The sequence below is a fragment of the Cervus elaphus genome, chromosome 7 (genome assembly GCF_910594005.1).
Source record: "Cervus elaphus chromosome 7, mCerEla1.1, whole genome shotgun sequence".
NCBI classification, from domain to species: Eukaryota; Metazoa; Chordata; class Mammalia; order Artiodactyla; family Cervidae; genus Cervus; species Cervus elaphus.
Genome location: NC_057821.1, coordinates 35,475,719 through 35,497,461, shown reverse-complemented (window position 1 = coordinate 35,497,461; position 21,743 = coordinate 35,475,719). Strand labels below are relative to the sequence as shown.

At 38.9% G+C, this 21,743-nt stretch overlaps 1 protein-coding gene and 1 non-coding gene across 2 annotated transcripts; one reads left to right on the top strand and one right to left on the bottom strand.

Annotated features, from left to right (window-relative positions):
* The first annotated feature begins 3,666 nt into the window (after positions 1-3,666).
* On the top strand, positions 3,667-14,610 carry LOC122697833 (placental prolactin-related protein 3-like). The gene is made up of 5 exons (XM_043908829.1): positions 3,667-3,721; positions 9,395-9,576; positions 11,739-11,846; positions 13,611-13,790; positions 14,419-14,610. The coding sequence occupies exons 1-5, from the start codon at positions 3,667-3,669 to the stop codon at positions 14,608-14,610; spliced, it is 717 nt and encodes a 238-aa protein (XP_043764764.1).
* On the bottom strand, positions 7,154-7,262 carry LOC122697862. Its single transcript, XR_006342195.1, has one exon. It is a non-coding gene; the product is annotated as a U6 spliceosomal RNA (small nuclear RNA).
* Positions 14,611-21,743: the final 7,133 nt, after the last annotated feature.

The window sequence follows — 21,743 nt, the reverse complement described above, 5'->3', positions numbered from 1 at the left end:
CAGCATCTTTCCACCAGCTATCTGTTAACATTTTACAGATGGTAATGTACTGTGTTTCAATGCGACATTCTCAACTCAACTTACCCTCTCCTCCCATGTTGTGTCCACAAACATGTTCTCTGTCTGTGTCTCTCTTCCTGCCCTGAAATAGGTTAACCAGTGCCATTTTCCTGGATTCCATATATACATTAACATACAATATTTAGTTTTCTCTTTGTGACTTACTTCACTCTACATAACAGGCTGTAGATTCATCCACCTCAGCTCAAGTGACCCAAATTCGCTTCTATTCCCATGTATAGATGTACCACAACTTTATCCATTCCTCTCTCAATGCACATCTAGATTGCTTCCATGTCCTGGCTATAGTAAACACTATTGCAATGAATTTTGGGGTACACGTGTCTGTTTGAATTATGATTTTCTCAGGGTGTATGCCCAATAGTAGAATTTCTAAATCATATGGTAGTTTTGTTAGGACTTCCCTGATGGCTCAGCAGCTAAAGAATCTACCTGCAATGCAGGAGACACAGGAGATGGTTCAATCCCTGGTTCAGGAAGTGTCTCTGGAGGAGAAAATGGCAACCCACTACAGTATACTTGCCATTTCCACCTACCCCTCTGCCATAGTGCTGACCCTCATTTACACATATATTAGAAAAGACTTTCCCTTTCTATTAACTTAAGTACCATAGCTATCATCTGACATGTTTACCTTTTATTTTTTGAAGGAACACAGGTAAGTTCCACTCTCTTAGACAGCACCAATTATACAACACAATTTTATCAGTTATTGTCATCATGCTACACATTAGATCCTCAGACCTTATAATTTTTGTATGTTAAAATGTATAACTTTTTACAAACCCGTTCCTATTTCCTCCACTCTAAAGCCCTGGTAATCACTTTCCTTCGCCATTTTAATTTCCACGTTTTTTTTTTGTTGTTGTTGTTGTTTTTTAAGATTTATTCCTATTGAGATCATACAGTATCTGTCTTTCTCTAACTTATTTCACTTAGCATAAGGCCCTCCAATTTCATCCATGCTACCACATATGGAAGAATTTCTTTCTTTTTTAATGGCTAAATAAAATTCATAGATATATAAATAAACATCACATTGTTTTAATCTCTTCACCTTCTGAGAGATACTTAGATTGTTCCTATAATACATTGTTTCTAGGCTACTGTGATGGAGAAGGAAATGGCAACCCACTCCAGTACTCTTGCCTGGAAAATACATGGACGGAGGAGCCTGGTAGGCTGAAGTTCATGGGGTCATTAAAAGTCGGACATGACATCACTTCACTTTTCACTTTCATGCATCAGAGAAGGAAATGGCAATCCACTCTAGTGTTCTTGCCTGAAGAATCCCAGGGACTGGGGAGCTTTGTGGTCTGCCGTCTATGGGGTTGCACAGAGTCGGACACGACTGAAGCGACTTAGCAAGAGCAGCAGGCTACTGTCAATATTGATGCAGTGATTATGGGAGTACACATTTCTCTTTGAGATAATTATTTCATTTCCTTTGAATATATATTCAGAAATGAATATATATCCAGAAGTGTGAAATTTCATGAGAAACTTCCTGAAGGTATTCCATGGGAGTTGCACCAATATACATTCCTACCAATAACCATTAAGATATCCATTTTCTACACATCCTCATCACACTTATTTCTTACATTTTGGTAAAAGCCATTTAAACAGGAGTGAGATGGTATGTGTTATACTTTTGATTTGCACTTCCCTGATAGTGATGTTGAGCATCTTGTCATATACTTCTTGGGCATTTCGTATGTCTTATTTGGGGGGAAAATTGTCTATTCTCTAAAAAATAGCATGCATTTTGTATACTGTATTTGAATATATAAAACTCAGGTACATACCCATACACCAAAAGAAATTATAGAAATAAGAATAATTCCATTTATAACTGCATCAAAAAATTAAAATACTTAGAAATAAATTTAAGCAAGGTGTTGAAAGATCTATGTATGAAAATATCCAAGACACTCATGAAAGAAATGTTTAAAAGACACAAAAGAAAACATGTTTCATATTTATTGACTGGCACGAAAACAGACACATGGATCAACAGGGCAGAACGACAAAGCCAGAAAGAAACACACATCCATATATTGTTGGTTAGCTTATGACAAAGGAGCGAAGAATATCCAGTGGGGAAAGGAAAAGCTTTTCAAAAATGGCACTGGGCAAACTGGATAGTGCTATGAAAAATTGAAGCTGTGCCCCTGTCTTTTAGCATACACAGAAATCAACTGAAAAGGGATTAAAAAGATGATCATAAGACTTGAAGAGATTAAACTGCTAGAAGAAAACATTGAGGTAATCTTCTTGCCATCAACTTTTGCAATGAGTTTTTGGGTTTCACACTAAAAGAAAAGCAACAACTGCAGAAACAAACATGTGGGCCCACAACAAACTCCAAAGATAGGAACATCAACAAAATCAAATGGCAATGTACACATTGACAGAAAATATTTCCAAACCATATATTTCATAGGGCTTAATATCCAAAAATACATGAGACATACAACTCGAGGGCAAAAACACCAAATAATCCAAATTTTTAATGGAGCATAAGAAAAGTAAGAGTTTCAATAAATCTGAAGATTAGACTGTAGATGAGAGACACAAGGTTTTCCTGCTAGAACAACAAAAGCCTGTGCCTTCCTAACATTACTTTCTTCATCTCCACTCACTTGTTTGACAATTATAGTTCACACTGTACTTTCTTCAGTCAATAGAAATCACCCCACAGTGAGTTATAATATGTACTAAGAACAGACTCACAGGGGGAAAAACAACAAAACAAAACTAATATTTGCATACTTACTAATGAGGCATATCAAACGGAAGGTAAATTCCAGAGTTTACCCCTCTATTGTTTTCTATATTTCAATCAAAATTGAGCCACCTAGTAAGGATATTGAGTTAAGAGACCCCACTAATTTATCGATAGGAAATCGGTTTCACATGGGAGCATTAATGGATTAAAATTTGGGGGTAATTTATTACTAGTGTTGAAACTGGAGTCCTTTTGATTCTCTACTGCATCGGGTTAATAATTTATTATAAATATTAATACCAACATAGGGACACAGAGTACTAAAGTTATAGTGAATTCAGAAAGACATAGAATATAGTAGGCAAGAAGTGAAAGTATGGGAAGTCAGCAATGGTGGTAAAGTAAAGGGCAGTATTGCCTTGAGAGGAAGGAAGGTTCTCAAGGTTTCTTGAAATACCAAGAACGAGCCAGATGTGAAGAATTAGCTTAATTTGTAAACCAGAAACTCTACCAGAAGAAATTTAAGTTCATAAAAATATTATGATTCTAAAACCCACAATTTAGACAGAGAATAGGGTAGGGTAGGGCATATAGACATTCAAAACTCCCCATTGCTTAGTGCATCAGGCACTCAAGGACCACCCTCACTGATGTCTTTCTCTATTGCTCAACCTACAGGTACCACCATGCAGAAAGAGATAGCTCTACCCCACAGGCAATTGAACCCTACTTTTATGGCCTCGTGGCTTTCCTTAAGAGGCATTCGATGCAGCAGATTTCCTCCATCCCATCCCATCCGGCTGACTCCCCACAGTAAACAGGAGTCCTTACCCTGGGATCATTCTGCAGTCCCCATGGCTCCAGCTCCCAGCTTCCGTGGACACCAGTGGATTTACAACCCTGTCCTAGGTATGAAAGGCAGCAGCATGGCTTGTCTATGTGGTTCTCACTCCATTCAGACGGTCACAGGTTAGTTCGTTCACTCCCCAACAGCGTCAAATGACTCCCCAATTCCAGTGGACGGCCATAGAGACAAGGATCTCTTCCCTGCACTTCAGCTCCCTCAGCCCCAGGTGCAGGTTGGTCCCACGTGCTCTCCTCCTTCTTGTCCCTTCTTTCCTTTCTCCAACCGAGTTCTGTGTGGATCTGGATATTCCTTCTCAGTAGTCATGGAGTCCTGCCAGTATTCACCTGGTCTTCTGTGAGAACTGCTGTGTCTTTAGATGTTCTTGATGCATCGGTGGAGAGAGGTGTACCCCACTTCCAACTACCCCTCCGCCATCTTGTCTACCCCCATTTGTGTATGTATTAGAAATGAGTTTCCCTTTCTATTAAGTAACATTGCCATCACCACACCTGTTTAACTTTTGCTTCTTGAGGAGAACACCGGTAAGTTCCACTCTCTTCACTTGAGTCGATCATTCTGTCGTGTGCGACTGTTTGTGACCCCATGGACTGTGGCACACCAGGTTTCCCTGTCCATTTGAGACACCCAGAGCTTACTCAAACTCATGTCCGTTGAGTTGGTATGCCAGTCAATGATGTCCACTCTCTCAGAGATTATTTTTTTGAGATTCCTTATAATTGAGATCATATTGTGTTATTCTTTCTCTGACTTAGTTCATGTAATGTAATTCCCTCCAGCTTCTTCCATGTTGCAATAATTGGAAGGATTTCTTTCTTTCACTAATGGCTATATAATATTTACCTATATATGTCACATCACATTGTTTTAATCCATTCACCTGGTGAAAGATACCTAGGTTGTTCCTATACCAAGGCTACTGTGAATAATGCTGCAATGAACATGGGAATACAGATCTCTCGAGACAATGATTTCATTTCCTTTGACTATATATCCAGAAGGGGGATAATGGATCACATAACAGGTCTCTTTTAAATTTCTTGAGGAACCTCCACTGTATTTTTCCATGGAAGTTGTACCGCTATACATCCCTAGCGACAGTGCATAAGCACTCCTTTTTCTCCACATCCTCAAGATTTGTCATTTGTTACATTTTTGGTACTAGCCATTCAAATAGGTATGAGCTGATATCTTTGTACTTTTGATCTGCATTACCTTTGATTATTAGTGATGCTGAGCATCTTGTCACATACCTCTTGACCATCTATATGTCTTATTTGTGGGGAAATGTCTATTCTTTAAAGATGTAGCATACATTAAGTTTACTATATTCCAATATACAAAACTTTGTTGTCTACCTATATATCCACAAGGAACTATCAGAAATTTGAATAAAGAAAACAAGCCCATTTCTATTGCATCACAAAAAGAAAACACTTAGAAATAAACTTAAGCAAGGTGTTAAAAGATTTTACAGAAAACCTTTAAGACATTGATCTGGTGAAGGAATTGGCAAGTCACTCCAGTATTCTTGCCTAGAAAATCCCATGGACGGAGGAGGCTAGTGTCCATGGTCACAAAGAGTCACAAAGATCACAAAGAGTCGGGCATGACTGCGCAACTTCCCTTCCCTAAGACACTGGTAAGAGTAATTTAAAAAGAGCTAAAGATATGTAAAATTAGGTTGTCTATTCAATGTGTTTCTTGAAGTAGGATTTGTATTACTATAAACTTCCCTCTTAGAACTGCTCTTGTTGCATAATATAGGTTTTAGATCATCATGTTTTCATTGTTCTCTGTTTCTAGGAATGTTTTGATTTCCCTTATTTCTTTGGTAATCTGTTTATTATTTAGAAATGTGCTGCTGAATCTCCTTGTGTTTTTGTTCTTTAAAGTTGTTTTTTTTCCTGTAATCTATATCTAGTCTCCTAGTGTTGTGGTCAGAGAAAATGCTTGATATAATTTCAATTTCCTTAAATTTACTGTGGTTTGATTTGCACCCAAGAAGAGGAAAATGTTGCATGTGCACTTGAGAAGAAAGTGTACTCTGCATTTGGATGGAATGTGGTGAAAATATCAATTAGGTCTGCTTGCTCTAATATTTCCTTTTAGGCTTATGTTCCTTATTAATTTTCTGTTTTATTGATCTGCCCATTGGTACAGGTGCGGTGTTAACATGCCCTACCTTTATTGTGTTATTGGCGAGGGTGGGCTGACTTGGGAGAATGGCATTGAAAGATGTATATTATCACATGTGACACAAATCGCCAGTCCAGGTTCGATGAATGATCCAGGGTGCTCGGGGCTGGTGCACTGGGATGATCCAGAAGTATGGGATGGGGAGAGAGGTGGGAAGACGTTTCAGGATCAGGAACACATGTATACCCATGGCAGATTCCTATCAATGTATGGCAAAATCAAAACAATATTGTAAAGTAATTAGCCTCCAATTAAAATTAACAAAATAAAATAAAATAGTAATACCAACATAGAAACGCATAGCACTCAAGTTACAGTAGATTGAGAAAGAGAAAACTTATGAGGCAGGAAGTGAAACAACAGAAAATTAGCAATAGTATCAAATGAAGGGGCAGTATTGAAAAGAAGCGGCAGAAAGAAAGCATAGTTCTGTAATTTTTTGGAGACACGCGAAAAAGCCAGATGGGAGCCAACCAGCTTAAGCTGTATTCTAGAAACCTCACCAGAAGGAAAATGAAGTTCATAAAAATATGCTGATGCTCAACGCCAAAATCAAGACAGTAAGTGAATAGGGTAAGGTATATGTAGATACTGAGAACTACTCAGATTTAGACATGGAAGTAAATACACTAATGAGCATCAGAAAAATGAAAGCACAAAAGGGTCTAAAAAGTACATCGTAAAGAGACTTGGTAGTCTGATCAAAAGAATAAGAGAATCAAATTAAAAAACCAAAATAGAAAGACTTGTGCACATGATAGAACCAGAGAATGCTCAGGAGAGAACGTTTCGGACCTAGTGGACCAGCGCACAGAAGCCTCCAGCATCAGGAACAGAAACCCTGGGCAGGACTCATGACTGTGTGCTCTGGGAACGGCCTCAGTTTCAGAGTTTGGGCGCTATACCGCCTAAAGGCGAACGCAGACAAGGACTATAGCTTGCTGTGACGCTGAGTCACAGACAATAGTGTTTGTTAGCTTACTTTTCTCATTCAACTATAGAGTTAATGAATCACTAACCAATGATAATTGACACCATCAGCTTGCAGTCAGATCCCCTTTAGTCATAGAATGGACATCTGAACCTGTTATATGATCCCCAGTAACAGTTTTAATCATTAAATTTATTGATGTTTAATTGAAGGTTAATTGCTTTAAAATACTATACTGCTTTCGGCCAAACATCAGCATGAATCAAACATAGTTTTACCTATGTCCCATCTCTCTTGAACCTCCTTCCCACCTTCCTTCCCATCGCACCCCTTGAAGCTGTTAGAGAAAAATATGGAAGGCTTGACAAATTTGTGTGTCATCCTTGGGCAGGGGCCATGCTAATCTTCTCAGTATTATTCCAATTTTTTAACATATGTGCTACCAAAGCAAACACATAAATAACACTTTAACAGAAAAAAAATCATATAGTTAGTCATCTATCAACAAATGATCAATTACATTAGGAATTAGGGTATTCTATTTACTGCCACTTATAAAATTGAACTGTATAAGGTCCAAAGTTCCATGTAGGAATTAAGCATATATTTATTCATAACATATGTATACATGCACAGAATATATACACACAAATACGTCTATGTTATACAAGCTATTATTCTCCTTGCCTGTCACAATAAGCTCTTTAGTTGATGAGGGAGACAGTCCCAAATTTCTCCAACTTATATGTCTTCTTTTTGAGAACCACTTTGATTTTCATCACCTAAATTTAAATAACCATTTTATTCTTAGATACCATGCCCCTTTAAAGTAACTAAGAGCAGAGAAAACCTAGTAAATGCTGATATCTTATCCTTCATTAAATTACCACTCTTCTGGTAAACTGGAAAAATTATTATGTTCAGATCTCATTGCTGCTTAGTCACTTCAGTTGTGTCCGACTCTGTGCGACCCCATCCCTGAGATTCTCCAGGCACGAACACTGGAGTGGGTTGCCATTTCCTTCAGATCTCATTAGGAGGATAAAATTCCTGTTTTATCAGTTCTCCTTCAGCTCTCATTAGGAGGATAAAATTCCTGTTTTATCAGTTCTCTTGTCAAAACTCAATTCTTGCTAACTTCAGTCTTAAATTCTGCTTACTTACAAAGGATGGACAGGAAAAAAAAATATTAAAATCACACTTGCAAGAATCTATAATTTTATGCTTCCATTGGCTAAAAGTAGGGCCAGGAATAATTTCTGAAATATTGCAATACATCATGGAAGCCTGAAGGTCTAGTTCTCCTATCAAAGAGGAGATGTTTGGAGATGGTTCAAAAACTAAGCCCCATGGGTTGTCAGGATGTGCTCCCAACCAGACAGATGAATTTTCTCGTTAAAACGTCAAAGCCAGGAAAGGCAGACCTTGTTCGCAGAGCCAGTGACGGGGTCCTGGGTGCTGACCAGGTAATATTCTTGGATTACCATCTGGAGATTTACCTGCCATTGTCTCAAAGAAACAAATGCAATGAGAAGATTAAAGATGCATAAAGGTAGAAGAGCTGTCAAGGTGCCTAGAATCAAGGATAGCCAGGAAAACCACACCCCATACTGATAATTGTCAGACTTTAACGGTGAGTGTTTTATAGACAGAGCAGAACAAGTGGATAAAACCAGTGTTCTAGGGTCACACCTGCTTTGCAGTCAAAGACAAAATATTTTTCGCTTTAGGCAGAATCATCACAGCTCCTGATATGGTCCTGGTTACACACACACAGACCGAGAGCCCACAGGCATGTGTGATGTGACATCAGGAAGTGAACAGATGACTGCATTGGTGCCCAGTCACCTCCATCTGCTAATAACGGGACCAGGGAAAATTATTTGCCCTCTCCAAGTCATTGCATCTTCATTAACATAACTTGATGATCATAGTGAAGATGAAGGCTATCTCACCAGGTTACTGTGAAACACAAATTTTAAGATGTTTTAGAGCTTTGGGGAAAGTATCAAAGACATGCATGGGGTTCCGAAGCTGAGTTAGCAGATCCAAGGTACAGTACCTTTTTCTCTTAGTATTCTCTCTGTACTCAATAGTAGTGATCAGTCAGTCATGTGTTTACTCTTACCCCAGCGTGATGGTAAACCACACAGATCAACTGTACACTTCTTGTCATTTCAGTGTCTAAAATTCAAGCACTAGTCAGTGTAGAGTGAAAAAATTACAAACTCCTAGATGGCCTCGCTGCTCAGAGTTGTAGAGTCCCAACATTACTGTTTTAAAAGAATGGCCTACACACTCTGACTCAGAATTAAGTTCCAAATGTTTGCAGAGCACAGAAGTACTTCAGGGAGCAATACACAAATGTAGGGAGTAACCTACTTCTCCAACTATCTATCTGTGCAAATATCATCATCCATCTAAATTCACACAGAAGGCGCTCCTTCTTCCCCAGCCCAGCACTACAGCTCCAATTCCTGCTCAGAGCAACAGGGAAAGAAAAGGCTTCCCTCCACAGGATGGATTTGATAACCTCAGGTGGCTAGATCTAGCCATCTCAGAATGGCTCATGTTTTTATTTTAGCAGGGTCTTGCCTGCTCCTGCTGCTGGTCATGTCAAATCTGCTCCTGTGCCAAGGCAATGTATGCCCATCCTGCGGTCCTGATGTGTTTGGCGTCCCCCTGAAGTTCCTTAGAAAAACGTTTAGCCGTACCTCCAGGCTGTCCCACGACATGCATAACCTTTCCACAATAATGTTCAATGAGTTTGTAAGTACTGTGGTTGTGGTGGTTCAGTTGCTAAGTCGTGTCCGACTCTTGCGACCCCATGGACTGTAGCCCGCCAGGCTCCCAGAAGGGACCTTCGTGTAAGTGACTGGGCCATACCATCCTTTAAACAAGAGAGCTGCACCAGCCAAAGTTCAAATAACACACTCTCTAGGTTAAAGATGCTGACAGCTCATAAGATGTAGAAATCGAAGAAAGGACCATGTTGTGAAATCTGAAAGATTCCTAAGAAGTGCAATAACTTTTTCAATTTCCTTTCATTCATTTTTTTTCTTTAAATTTCAAAAATAAATGATTTTGTATTTGTCAGCTAGGAATGCCATAAAAGAATACAATAGACTCAGTGGAATAAACATGAGAAATTTATTTCATCCTAGTTCTGGGAGCTAGAAGTCCTAGATCAGGGCATCAGAAGGTGAGGCTCTGCTGAGAACTCTTTCTTCCCAGGATGGCTTCTCCTTGCGTCCTCACACAGGGTGGGGAGTGGGGTAGACAGACAGAGGAAAGGACACGCAGACACAAAGACAGAAGAGAAAATTCTCTGGTGTTTTGCTTCATGGAGACACTAAACCTATTGGATGAGTGTTGCACCCTAAGAGCTCATTTAACCTTAAAGGGCTTTGCTGGTGGCTCAGGTGGTAAAAAGACATGGGTTCTATCCCTGGCTCTGTAAGATTCCCTGGAGAAGGGAACAGCAAGCCACTCCAGTATTCTTGCCTGAGAAATCCCATGGACAGAGGAGTCTGGTGGGCTATAGACCATGGCGTGACAAAAAGTCGGAACCCTTTTCAAAACACAGTACTTTAGCAGTTTGGGCTCTAAGACATGAATTTGAAGAACACACATTCAGTCCATAATACTACCTGACATAAAGTAGTTTTAGATGGGACTGGGGAAAAGGAGCATGTTGACTTTCTGGTCCTTTAGTGTCTCTCTGGGTTTTCTTCTCCAGGCTCAGAATAAATAGCCAATAAGTGAGAACTGCTCTGCAGTGAACTGGGTGGTTCGAAGATGTTAAACAAAGCTGAATCCCAGTCACAAAAACGAATACTGGTAGTTTTTTTAATGCTACATATTATTGTTTTAAGATTTGCAGTGAATAGGTTTCGAGCTACAATAGAAGGGGAGTTTACAATTGGAAACAATTATTCTCTTTCTGATGAAGGTATTTGAAAGTTGTATGTTAATTCTTTTAGGTCAATCAAGGAGCACACAGTAGAGCAGACAGCTAATAAAAGGCGATGCTAAAGGTTTCTATTAAATTCATTTAGTTCTTTTTAAACAATAGTTTTGGTTTTATCCTCCATTTTTGACTATCCATTCTTTTCCAACTCTTCCTAGTAATCTTTTTAAATGTTCATAACTTCCGCTAAATATTAGTTTTTCTCTATCAATAGGCTAGCTAGATTTCTCTACTCTTATTATTTTCAGTCCATTGCTTAGTATTTCCTATAACTTTATGCTATATTTTTCTGATGTACAACTTTGTCACCATAAACAACATTGTATTCTGTACCTGGGATGAACACTAAGCTTTTTGGTGAGCGGGTTCAGAGATAAGTCAGAGTCATTACTGTATTACTCCTTATAAGGGAATATATTGGCTCCTACCCACTGTAAACTTGAGATTAAATATAGGTGCATGCATGCATTCTAAGTCACATCTAAGAGTTGGACGCAACCCTACTGACTGTAGCCCAACAGGCTCCTCTGTCCATTGGATTTGCCAGGTGAGAGTCCAGGAGTGTGGTGCTGTACCCTCTTGCAAGGGATGCTCCTCACCTAGGAATCAAACCTGAGTCTTCTTATATCTCCTGCATTGGCAGGAATGTTCTTTACCACTACTGTCACCTGCGAAGCACCAAGTATTGGTACAAAAGTACTACATTTGGTTCAATTACTAAAAAATTTTTTAAAAAAGATAGTGATCAAATACAGAAGGGAAAAGTTTGGACTTAGAAAAGTTAGATGTAAAATCATCTTTATAGAGACAATATATAGAAAACGTAGGAAAAGAATGACTTTCAAATTTTTTGATGCCCCCCGTTAAAAAATTACACAAATAAGAAGCATGTTAATGTTCTGGTAATGGGTTCATCTACTGAATGCCCAACAACCCTAACTAACTGCCTGATCACTTTCAGGATGAAAAGTATTCCCAGAGTAAACCTGAGTATATCAATGCCACCAATGACTGCCACACCAATCCCCTCCATGCTCCTGAAGAAAGAGAAAAAGCCCAACAGATGAACGTGAGTCTTTCACCTGGGTTTTTCACCAGATCAAGTGAGACAGTGTGTAGCTTAACAGGCTTCAGATTATTAGAGGTAATGGAAAGTGTACATGCAGAAAATGGTGGAGGAATTGTAAGCAGTTGAAGAGGCATTATATTATGCAGTTGATGAAACATGAGCAAAATCAAAGGATGACTAAAGAGCTGTAGTAGCAAAACAAACAACAAATTTACAAATTGTCCATGTAGACATGTTTAGTTCAAGCAATGCATTAGACACAGGATTACAGCTGTTATTCTGTACAAAAACAAGAAATGAATGGGAACTTCCAGGTTTAAAACATAAGATTGCAAGATTCATGAATGTGTAAGAAACACACTCCAGGTTTGAGTACTCCCTGTTACTAGTGACTTGTACGTGGGAGTCCTATACTGCACCCCCAAGCCAGTGCAACTGCCTTTCAATGCTCTCCTGATTCTGCTTCTACTTCTCTGACACCTCCTTCATTCGTCATTCTCAATGACTCCTCTGTCACCTTTTTTTTTTTTTTTAGTTTGTAAGTTTCCCCCACAATGGTCTATATAACATTGCTTTGCTTCTCATGGCCACAACAATTGGCTCTGTTCTGAGGACAACACAGTTTATATATCAAGCCTCAATCATTTATGGCAGCTCCAAAATTTCACCGTTATAATCTCTCCTTTCTGATTTCCTGCATTGTCCTTCATCCTAACATTATTTAAAATATTTTGACATGCATCCCGCCTTAAAATTCTATCTTTTCTCTCTACAACTTTCTTAATGATATCAGCATTCTTTTCCTCTGTTAAGCTCATTAATAATGAGGATGATCAAGTAAAGGAAAAGGTCAAAGAGCAGGAGGAGGAGGGATTTTTCAATAAGCTTGAATTTAAAGTTCATTGAGAGTTACTACATGGCCATATATTTTACTAAGCACTTTATGTGCATTACTATATTTAATCCTACTCAGTTCTCTGTTCTTTTCCACTAAAACAGTTCATGGTTGTAAACAAATCAAGCATGTTAACTAGAGATCTTCAGCCCCCAGGATTTTCATGCTGAATTCTAATACTAGTAGTGAACCTGGGGGGAAAACCCTCCATTTTGAATCCCACTGATGCTGTTACTAAAGACAACGCTGTGCCATTTTCTGCCTGGACACGTGTCAGCAAGACAGACTCTTCAGATACCAGCATGGGGGCTGGTGTTGGGATCAACTTAGGAAAGAAAGCCTGTTTAGGAATGTCATGTCTTCTTCATTGTCTCTTTGTTGTAATATCATAAAACAAATTACCAATAGAAAATCAATATGAATGACTCATCTGATTCATTAATATGAAAGAATCACTGAGTGACAATGATGTGGGCATAGGTAGAATGCCTCTTTCCTGGGTCAGGTACTGCAGGCATATACTGACTTGTCATAAAACACTTAGATTTCTCTCACACAAATATAAATCATCAAAGAAGTCACTGAGTGGTTGGTAGAATTTCAGAGGAAAAAGAAAATTCATGTTATAAATTAGAATTCATCCGAAGAATTAATTCCTAAAATAACCCAGATTTTTAATAATTCAGTGAAGTGTGAACTAAGAGCTTACCTTTTATAATTTTGCAACTTTTACTACCTTCCAAAATCTGTGCATACACATAGGAATAACCAAACGTCTTTTCGGTCATCTGCTCTGAGCAAAGATCACATGTTACCCAAACCACTGAATTATGATTATTTTTATGTGACTGTTTCTTATGTTTGCTTAGAATGAAGACCTTACTAAGTGGATACTCATGTTACAATACCTCTGGATTGCTCCTTTGTTTGATCTAGCCTATGAGCTGCAGATTGAGGAAGACCTCACAGATACTATCATATCAAGTGCCTTAGAGAATACTAAAAAATCATACCAACTTCAAGCAATCTTAGAGAGGCGATTCAGACAGGTGAGCATCCTGCAGAGGGCTTTCTTGCTTTGTTCATGAATGAAAGAGTTGACCTCTGTAATGCATAAGGAGTTTTGAAATATTTCATTTTGTAAGAAAAAGATTCATGAACTCTATATGCTAGACTGCTACTACATAAAGCAGGAGCCTAGTCATTCATAGTGATAGATTCTATTGTAAAGGATTCAGAATTTCACTGCAATTATTGACATGTGCAGCCTTTCCTGTATTGCACACGATTCCACCAAAAGCTTGCCTCTTCCTGGGCACAGATGGTTGAAATATTTTCAAGAGTAAGAGAACTAGAGAACAGAAATTCGAAGCTCAGCATTTTCCTCAAAGTATCCCAGGACATCTGCTTGAAGTTCCACTTGTCTTCTTTCTCTGTTCTTCTCAAATCAAAGGATGAGAGTGGGAAGGAAGAAAAGAGAAAGTTAAAACTAAACTTGAGTTATGTTTCTACTTTTTAGATTCCTAATTGTTTTCTCATAGGCTGGCTCCAAAATGCATATCTAGAGAGTTTTATATTCGTATGTCTTCCCCAAATCTTAATTTGAGAATTACAAGGGACAAAGATAAGGAAATTCTAATAAAACGCGTAAGAAATCATTATCTTTTGGGTATTCAGATGATTCTTCCAATCTGGCGGAACTTTTCTGCGGATCGCATGTACTGGTCAGGATACCAATCCCTGTTGTCCAGCGATGAAGATGTACGTCATTCTACACTTTATAACCTGTTCATATGCCGGAGAAGGGATTCACGTAAGGTTGACATGTACAGCAAGATCCTGGCGTGCCGAATCAGCGACGAGTGCTAAATCACATCCATCCCATCCAGCTCTGAGATGTTCCTAATGATCTATACCTTAGCAAGCTTCTTTGAAATTTACAGCTTTTTCATGCATGCTCTGTGAAATGGGTCTCCTCTTAGGAAAATAAACATATTCTCTGTAGAGATGTCAAAATCTAAGAGGGTAGTTTGTTAAAGTTTCTATTTTCATTTAATCAAAAATCTAAAGAAAATCCACCCGTACATTTTAGAGAATGAAGCTCCTTTTAAAATTAGTCACAAATAGCAGAAGCTGGCATTACAAAGACCATTAAGAGATAACGTAAGAATCACAGAAAATTATTCTGGGTCAAGTTATTATTATCAAAGTATTAGACAATTGTTCATGATTCTGGTCATGCTACCAAGAAGACTGAATCCTCAGGATTCTTTATGAAAGCCAGCCACAAACGGTCAGCCCACTGTCACAGTGTTACACCAGACAGGATCACTGCTTCGAACCTTTGTACAAATAGCATGAGGTTTACGGAACTGTCTGAAGATTGTTAGGATGCTGTCTTAGCCCTTCTGCATTGCTATAAAAATACCACAGAATTATAAAACAGTGGAAATGGATTTCTACAGTGGTCATGCGGGGTCCTCTCTGGTCACACACTTCTTACTGTATCCTCACATGGGGGAAGGGCTCAGGAGCTCTGTGTGTCTCTTATACATAAAAGAACTCATCTCATTGAAGTGGCTCCATACTTATAACTCCATCACCTCACAAAGGCACCCTTTATGGATACCATAACCATGGGAATCAGGATTTCATCATGTGAAATTTCTGGGGACACAAAGTTGAGACCATAGGGATACAAACGTGAACCGGTTCCATCCTCCTCCAGTGACTGTCTTCACCCACACTCCACTGCATCCTCATTTCCTGCATCACCTTGCAACCATTCCATACATTCTGTCACTCTGGGTTTCACAAGGCCAGGTCAGTCAAGTGTCAACTCCATCTCATATTCAGCCTATTCAATGTTTCCTCTCCCCTGCTGAGGCCCAGGAGACCTACCAGGAAGCTTCGATGTGTCCATTTCTGCAAGGTTCCTTCTCTCTCCCTCTCGGGATCTTCATTATTTGGGCCATGTTGGAAGAGGGTAGATGGTAACGAGGTGGGAAAGTTCTGACATCACTGGCTTACATGGTGCTCTTGTACCCTTCTCTTGGGCCAGATGGACTGATCTGAAATTCCCCCTGACTGACAAGTGTTTCTCTTGTGGGGGATCCTTGTTATTATCCCGGACTTTCACAAGTTGGGGATCCCCAATGCCATAGTTTCCTTTTTAATCAGGGGAAATGTTCTGGTCCCCACAGCTCACCACCCGCAGTCATCAGCACAGCCTCTCTGTCTCCCTCACTCTGCAAGCACCATCTGGAGAAGATTCAGTAGCCCACAGTCAGCTGCCTACTAGCTGACCCACGGGAAACCCATGTATCATAAACACTCTGAACAATTGAATGCAGAAATACTGGTGTGCATCTGTCCCCACCTGGGGCCTCAGGAAAAATGTCCAACTGGTCATATAGATACCGAGTAGGTCAGAAAGCTGGATTTAAAAACATATATCTGAGAAGTGAGATACCATTCTCTCTTCCTTTTAGAGTAACAATCCTAGGCAGTAATTATTTGGCCTTACAAACATGCCCTAGTAGGTCCCTGAATTATAAAATCCTCCAAATAGACTGAGTCTCTACTGAGACTGGAGCAGTGTGACTGGATTAGGGTTGCTCAGCTTGTTCCATAGCCTCCAGACAACCTGGGATGAGGGCCGATCTCTTGACCGGCTCTCCTAAGAAGTCAGTGATGTTGCTGGGCTGGTTGTGCAGCATCTTTAGGGCTTTATGAGTAATTTCTATTAAACTGAAAGTGGGAAATCAACAGGTAGATGGGAAAGGGAGATAAATAAGAGAGAAGGAAGAGAAAGACAGAAGGATGGAAGAGCAGCAAAAGGAAAGTGAGTCAAGGACTTGGATAGTGAAGGATGAAAAGATGTTAGAACACTGCATTTTTAAGGACCCAAATACATACATACACACACACACACACACACACACACACACACAGACAGACATATATATATATATATAGTAAGAGCAAATATCTCATATTTCTTTTTATTTCCATTTTCTCTTCTCTCCTCTTTTTCCTGAAATTGTCCTTTATATTAGGAGAATTCTTTTGTTGTTACTAAAGGTCATAGTTCTGTAAATGAACAAAGCCTGGCAAATCTTCAGGGCAGAATCCAGCCAAATTATGTTCTTTCAGGCAAAGACACATTTCACTCGCATACAGGAACACTGTCCAGCAAAACCAACCTCTTCCCTCATAGCCAGGGTTATTCTTGCCTGAGTTCTGCCCCTGTGTCTACCTGGGATGAACCAAAACTTCCAGAACATGACAGAATACTCTGCCCCAAAGGAATGTATCAAACCTTCCTTTGGGAGAATATATATGCCAATTTTCATTAGGGAGAATCATATATGCCAATTTGGGTAGTTTGTCTTTATTCTACAAACAATAGGAAACCAAGAACATTTAGTCCAAGAGAGCAGAATGTCCAGAATTAGAAAAGAGAAACTTTAATGTGCATTGAGGAGTTGTGGCTGTTAGGACTCGTAGAGAATAAGAAAGAGACCAGAAAGCGCTGGGAATATTATGACAATAAAAATCAAAGAGGGTTCTGCCAAGTCAAAAGAAACAAAGGATGTCAGAGATAGAGGAAAGGAAATAGAGCTTGACTACATGCAAGGAATGAGGCAGACATATGAGTCAGAAAAGGCATCCATCAATATGGGACGAGTTTAGTCAGTCAGTGAAAAGTAAGAGAGAAGGGAGGAGATAAATTAAGGTTTTATCCAAAAGCAGCTGAGCTCTATTTTCCTGTTATTTCATCAACTTAGTACCAGAAATCACCAAAAAAGTAAGGTTCTGCAGCAAAAGATAGAAATAAATACTATACAGAGCCTCTGCTAGACCCTCTGGAATACCAGAAGCAAAGCACGACTACCCAGTGATAACAAGCAGTAAGTCTCTAGTCACTTTTAACACTTCAGTAAGACATACATTGTAAAGCATAGAGGATGGATGGAAATAAAATGGAAACAACCCATACCTTTATAGCGCCAGCCTGAACAAAACCTAAAACCAAACCAAAATAGAGGTAATGGTCCTGTTAATCATGTGTCCACTTTCTCCAAGAGTTCCTCATTCCTTTTGCCTGAATCCTCCCTTGTTTGCTAACCCTTCATTGCCTTATTCTCAGCAGACTGTCATGTAATTTCTAATTAAATAAATAATTAAACTGTGTTTACTCCTGAAATATATTTGTATGGATGGACTCTTCAAACTGAAAAGGTTTCTAATCCCCTGAAAGTAAAACTCTAATACTGGAAGGACTCCTTCCCAGCCTCTTTCCAAAATGCCCAGTGGGCAGCAGCTGCGAGTGTAGCTACTTAGACATATTCTGCCATAATTATAACCTGTTTGGATAGAGAAGACAGGAGATGGATGAAGCACTGAAAGATGTCGAGAAAGAATTGCATGAACAAGTGGAAAAAATAGCAGAAGCCTTAAACACCGATCTATGCCTGGACACCATATCATGAGTGATGGGAGCCAGGTAGGCCTAATCAGGGATGGATTTTTCAAGAAAGTTCTATGTGAGTTGGCACTGAGAAGTTTGATTCAACTCAACTGTTTCAACATGATTCTTTGATTCTAAGACTCAAAGCCACTTGTCTCATTTAACTGCACTAAGTCAAATCTGGAATATACTTATTGCCTATTCGAACACTGCTAAGAGATCTTGGAAGTTCTCATCGCAAGAAGAAAATTATAACTATATCGAGTGACAGATGTTCACCAGACTTATTGCTGCAATATATATCAAATATTTACACTGTACACCTTAAACCAAAATAACATTATATGTCAAAATTATCTATGTATAATGATACCTGAAACTAAAATAGCATTATTTGTCATTCTGGCATATGTATAATGATCATGTAATCATTATGTTATATACATAGCACATATGCATACCTTCAGTTAAGTTCTGTCACTCAGTCATACCCAACTCTTTGATAACCCATGACCTATAGCACATCAGGCTCCCCTGTCCTCCACCATCTCCTGAAGCTTGCTCATACTCATGTCCGTTGTGTCAGTGATGCCATTCAACCATCTCATCCTCTGCCATCTCCTTCTCCTCCTGCCATTCATTTTTCCCAGCATCAGGGTCTTTTCCAATGAGTCAGTTCTTTGCTTCAGATGGAAAAATATTTGGAGCCTCAGCTTCAGTATCAGTCCTTTCAATGAATATTCAGGGCTGATTTCCTTTAGTATTGACCCATTTGATCTCCTTGCAGTCCAGGGGACTCTCAAGAGTCTTCTCCAACACTGCTGTTCAAAAGTATCAATACCTTGATGCTCAGTTTCCTTATGGTCCAGTTCTCACATCCATCCTGACTACTGGAAAAACCATAGCTTTGACTAGATGGAATTGTATTTATATATATAAACATATATGGACACACACCTATGTAAGGAAAAGTTTTGAAAAGGAATATAATTCTATTTTGGATAAAGAAATCAAATCAACTGGTATATATAGTTTTTTCAAATGTGCATTTTAGCTATCATTGGGTCTAAAGCCTTTTCTTCATACATAGTTTATGTTCATGATGATAAAAGAAACAGAAACGTGTCTTAACCTTGTAACATAAACTGCAAAACACTTTATTTACAATAGCTAATCGAAAACACAAAATTTTGAAACCTATAGGTTTGCCCAGTACTCTGCTATTGGTCATTAACCAATGATCATTGACTTTATTCCTCCTTGACTCAGAAACTCTTATAGGTGCTTAGTTTACATCAATAAACAAAGCAGGCAGACATTTGCCCTCATGAAACAGATAGTCCAGCTGGGGGAAGACAGATAATCTGCCATAAACATGAATCCAGGTACATTATATGGTATGTTAACAGGTGATCTGTACTGTGGGAAAAGAAATAGTAAAGCAGAGGATGAGGTTTAGGGAATGAATGTGAAAAAAGCGAGGTGATTTAAAGAAAAACAACTTAGATCACATTGAGGGGAGCAAACATGCTTTCTTTCATTCAAGATTCCAGATTTCCACTGTCCAGTCAGGTCTCTTGGTCTTCTACCCAACTTCAAAATGTTTCCGTCTCTGAGGCTCTATGCAAGCTCATGCAAACATGGTTGTCCTGAATATTCTGCCTCTCTTCAGTTGAACTGGTTTCATAAACAAATTTTTGGTAAACTGCCCCAAATTAAGTAACATTTTATGTAGCAAATTTTGATAATTTTCTCTTTCCTGAAGAACTAATCACCAATTATTTTCCATTTTACAACACACTCTCAGTGACTTATTATATTATGTAAAAAATTATATATGCAATACTATTCTAATATATTGTGACATTTAAAAAATATGCACAAAATATAACCATTTTTATGGCCACTGGACTAATGGATTCTAATGTACATGCATAATTATACCAGTTGTTTAAATATAATAATAAAGGAATTTCTTTTATGTTTAGCTTCAATCAAAGTTCTCAGAACACCACAAGGGGGTCAAGAATATAATTATATGTGAATACCTCTCTTCATAGTCAAATATAAAATTTTGAGCTCAATTAAGTAATCATCTTTAGTTCTTTTGTTATTCCATCAACTTATCTACTGGTTAGTAATCCAAACTCTACAATAGATATCTTTTTTTCAGGGTTTAACTCTCAAATCATAATAAAAGCAGAGCCACGGGCTTGAAAAAAATGGCCTAGTGATAAAGTTGGGTTAAAGCTCAACATTCAGAAAACTAAAATCACATCATCCAGTCGTATTACCTCATGGCGAATAGATGGGGAAACAGTGGAAACAGTTGCTGAGTTTATTTTTCTGGTCTCCAAATTACTGCAGATGGTAATTGAAGCCAAAAATTAAAAGACGCTTACTCCTTGGAAGGAAAGTTATGACTAACCTAGATAGCATGTTAAAAAGCAGAGACAATACTTTGTGAAAAAAAGGTCTCTGTAGTCAAGGCTATGGTTTTTCCAGTGGTTATGTATGGATATGAGAGTTGGACTATAAAGAAAACTAAGCCCAAAGAATTGATCGTTTTGAACTCTGGTGTTGGAGCAGATTCTTGAGAGTCCCTTGGACTGCAAGGAGATCCAACCAATCCATCCTAAAGGAGATCAGTCCTGGGAACTCTTGTTGAAGCTGAAACTCCAATATTTTGGCAACGTGATGCAAAGAACTGACTCATTTGAAAAGACCCTGATGCTGGAAAAGTTTGAAGGAAGGAGGAGAGGTGGACAACAGAGGATGAGATGGTTGGATGACATCACCGACTCAATGGACATGGGTTTTGGTGGCCTCCGAGAGTTGGTGATGGACAGGGAGGCCTGGTGTGCTGCAGTCATGGGGTCGCAAAGAGTCAGACATGACTGAGCAACTGAACCAAACTGAACTGAAATGGCCTAGAAGAATAAATTAAATATCCTATGGAGATATATATGTATATATACACACACACATATATATATAAATGTGTATATATATATATATATATATATATATACACATTTGTAAAGAAAATTAATGAAAAAATACAGAAGACTTACAGTTCACTGAAACAGAAAGTGTACTCACTCAGAGCTGAATATACATATAATCTAGAAAAAATACTTCCTCAGTTACTGATGACTTCTGAAGAAAGGGATTACATGACATTCATCTCTGGTCTACTGTGGACTCCTTTCCACTTCCCTCCTCAACTTCCCTCCATGAAATCTCCTCCCTAGATTGTAAAACACACTTTGGGCTTCTGGTTCAGACACGATGACCTTGATCTCTTTGTGCCCACTCCTCTCTTTATTTTGAAAATAAGAAGAGACCACCAAAGGGACCTTTTATAGTTGTCAAGAAGAAGGGGAACAGTTTAGGGCCTGACGAGTGGAAGAGAAACAGAGCAACGCGTAACAGAAGACAACCCAGGCCCAGCTTTCCTGACCTCCAACCTAGCATCAGAAGGCAGCCTGAGTGGGGCTGTTCCTCCCAAGGAATAAATGTGAAGGAA

What these genes read in the sequence shown, in the direction of transcription:
- LOC122697833 (XM_043908829.1), top strand. Translation starts at nt 3,667, where the DNA reads ATGGCTCCAGCTCCCAGCTTCCGTGGACACCAGTGGATTTACAACCCT. An exon ending in GATTTACAACCCTGTCCTAG is followed by an intron (nt 3,722 to 9,394) that starts GTATGAAAGGCA and finishes TTATTTTAGCAG; the next exon opens with GGTCTTGCCTGCTCCTGCTG. An exon ending in AAAAAGCCCAACAGATGAAC is followed by an intron (nt 11,847 to 13,610) that starts GTGAGTCTTTCA and finishes ATGTTTGCTTAG; the next exon opens with AATGAAGACCTTACTAAGTG.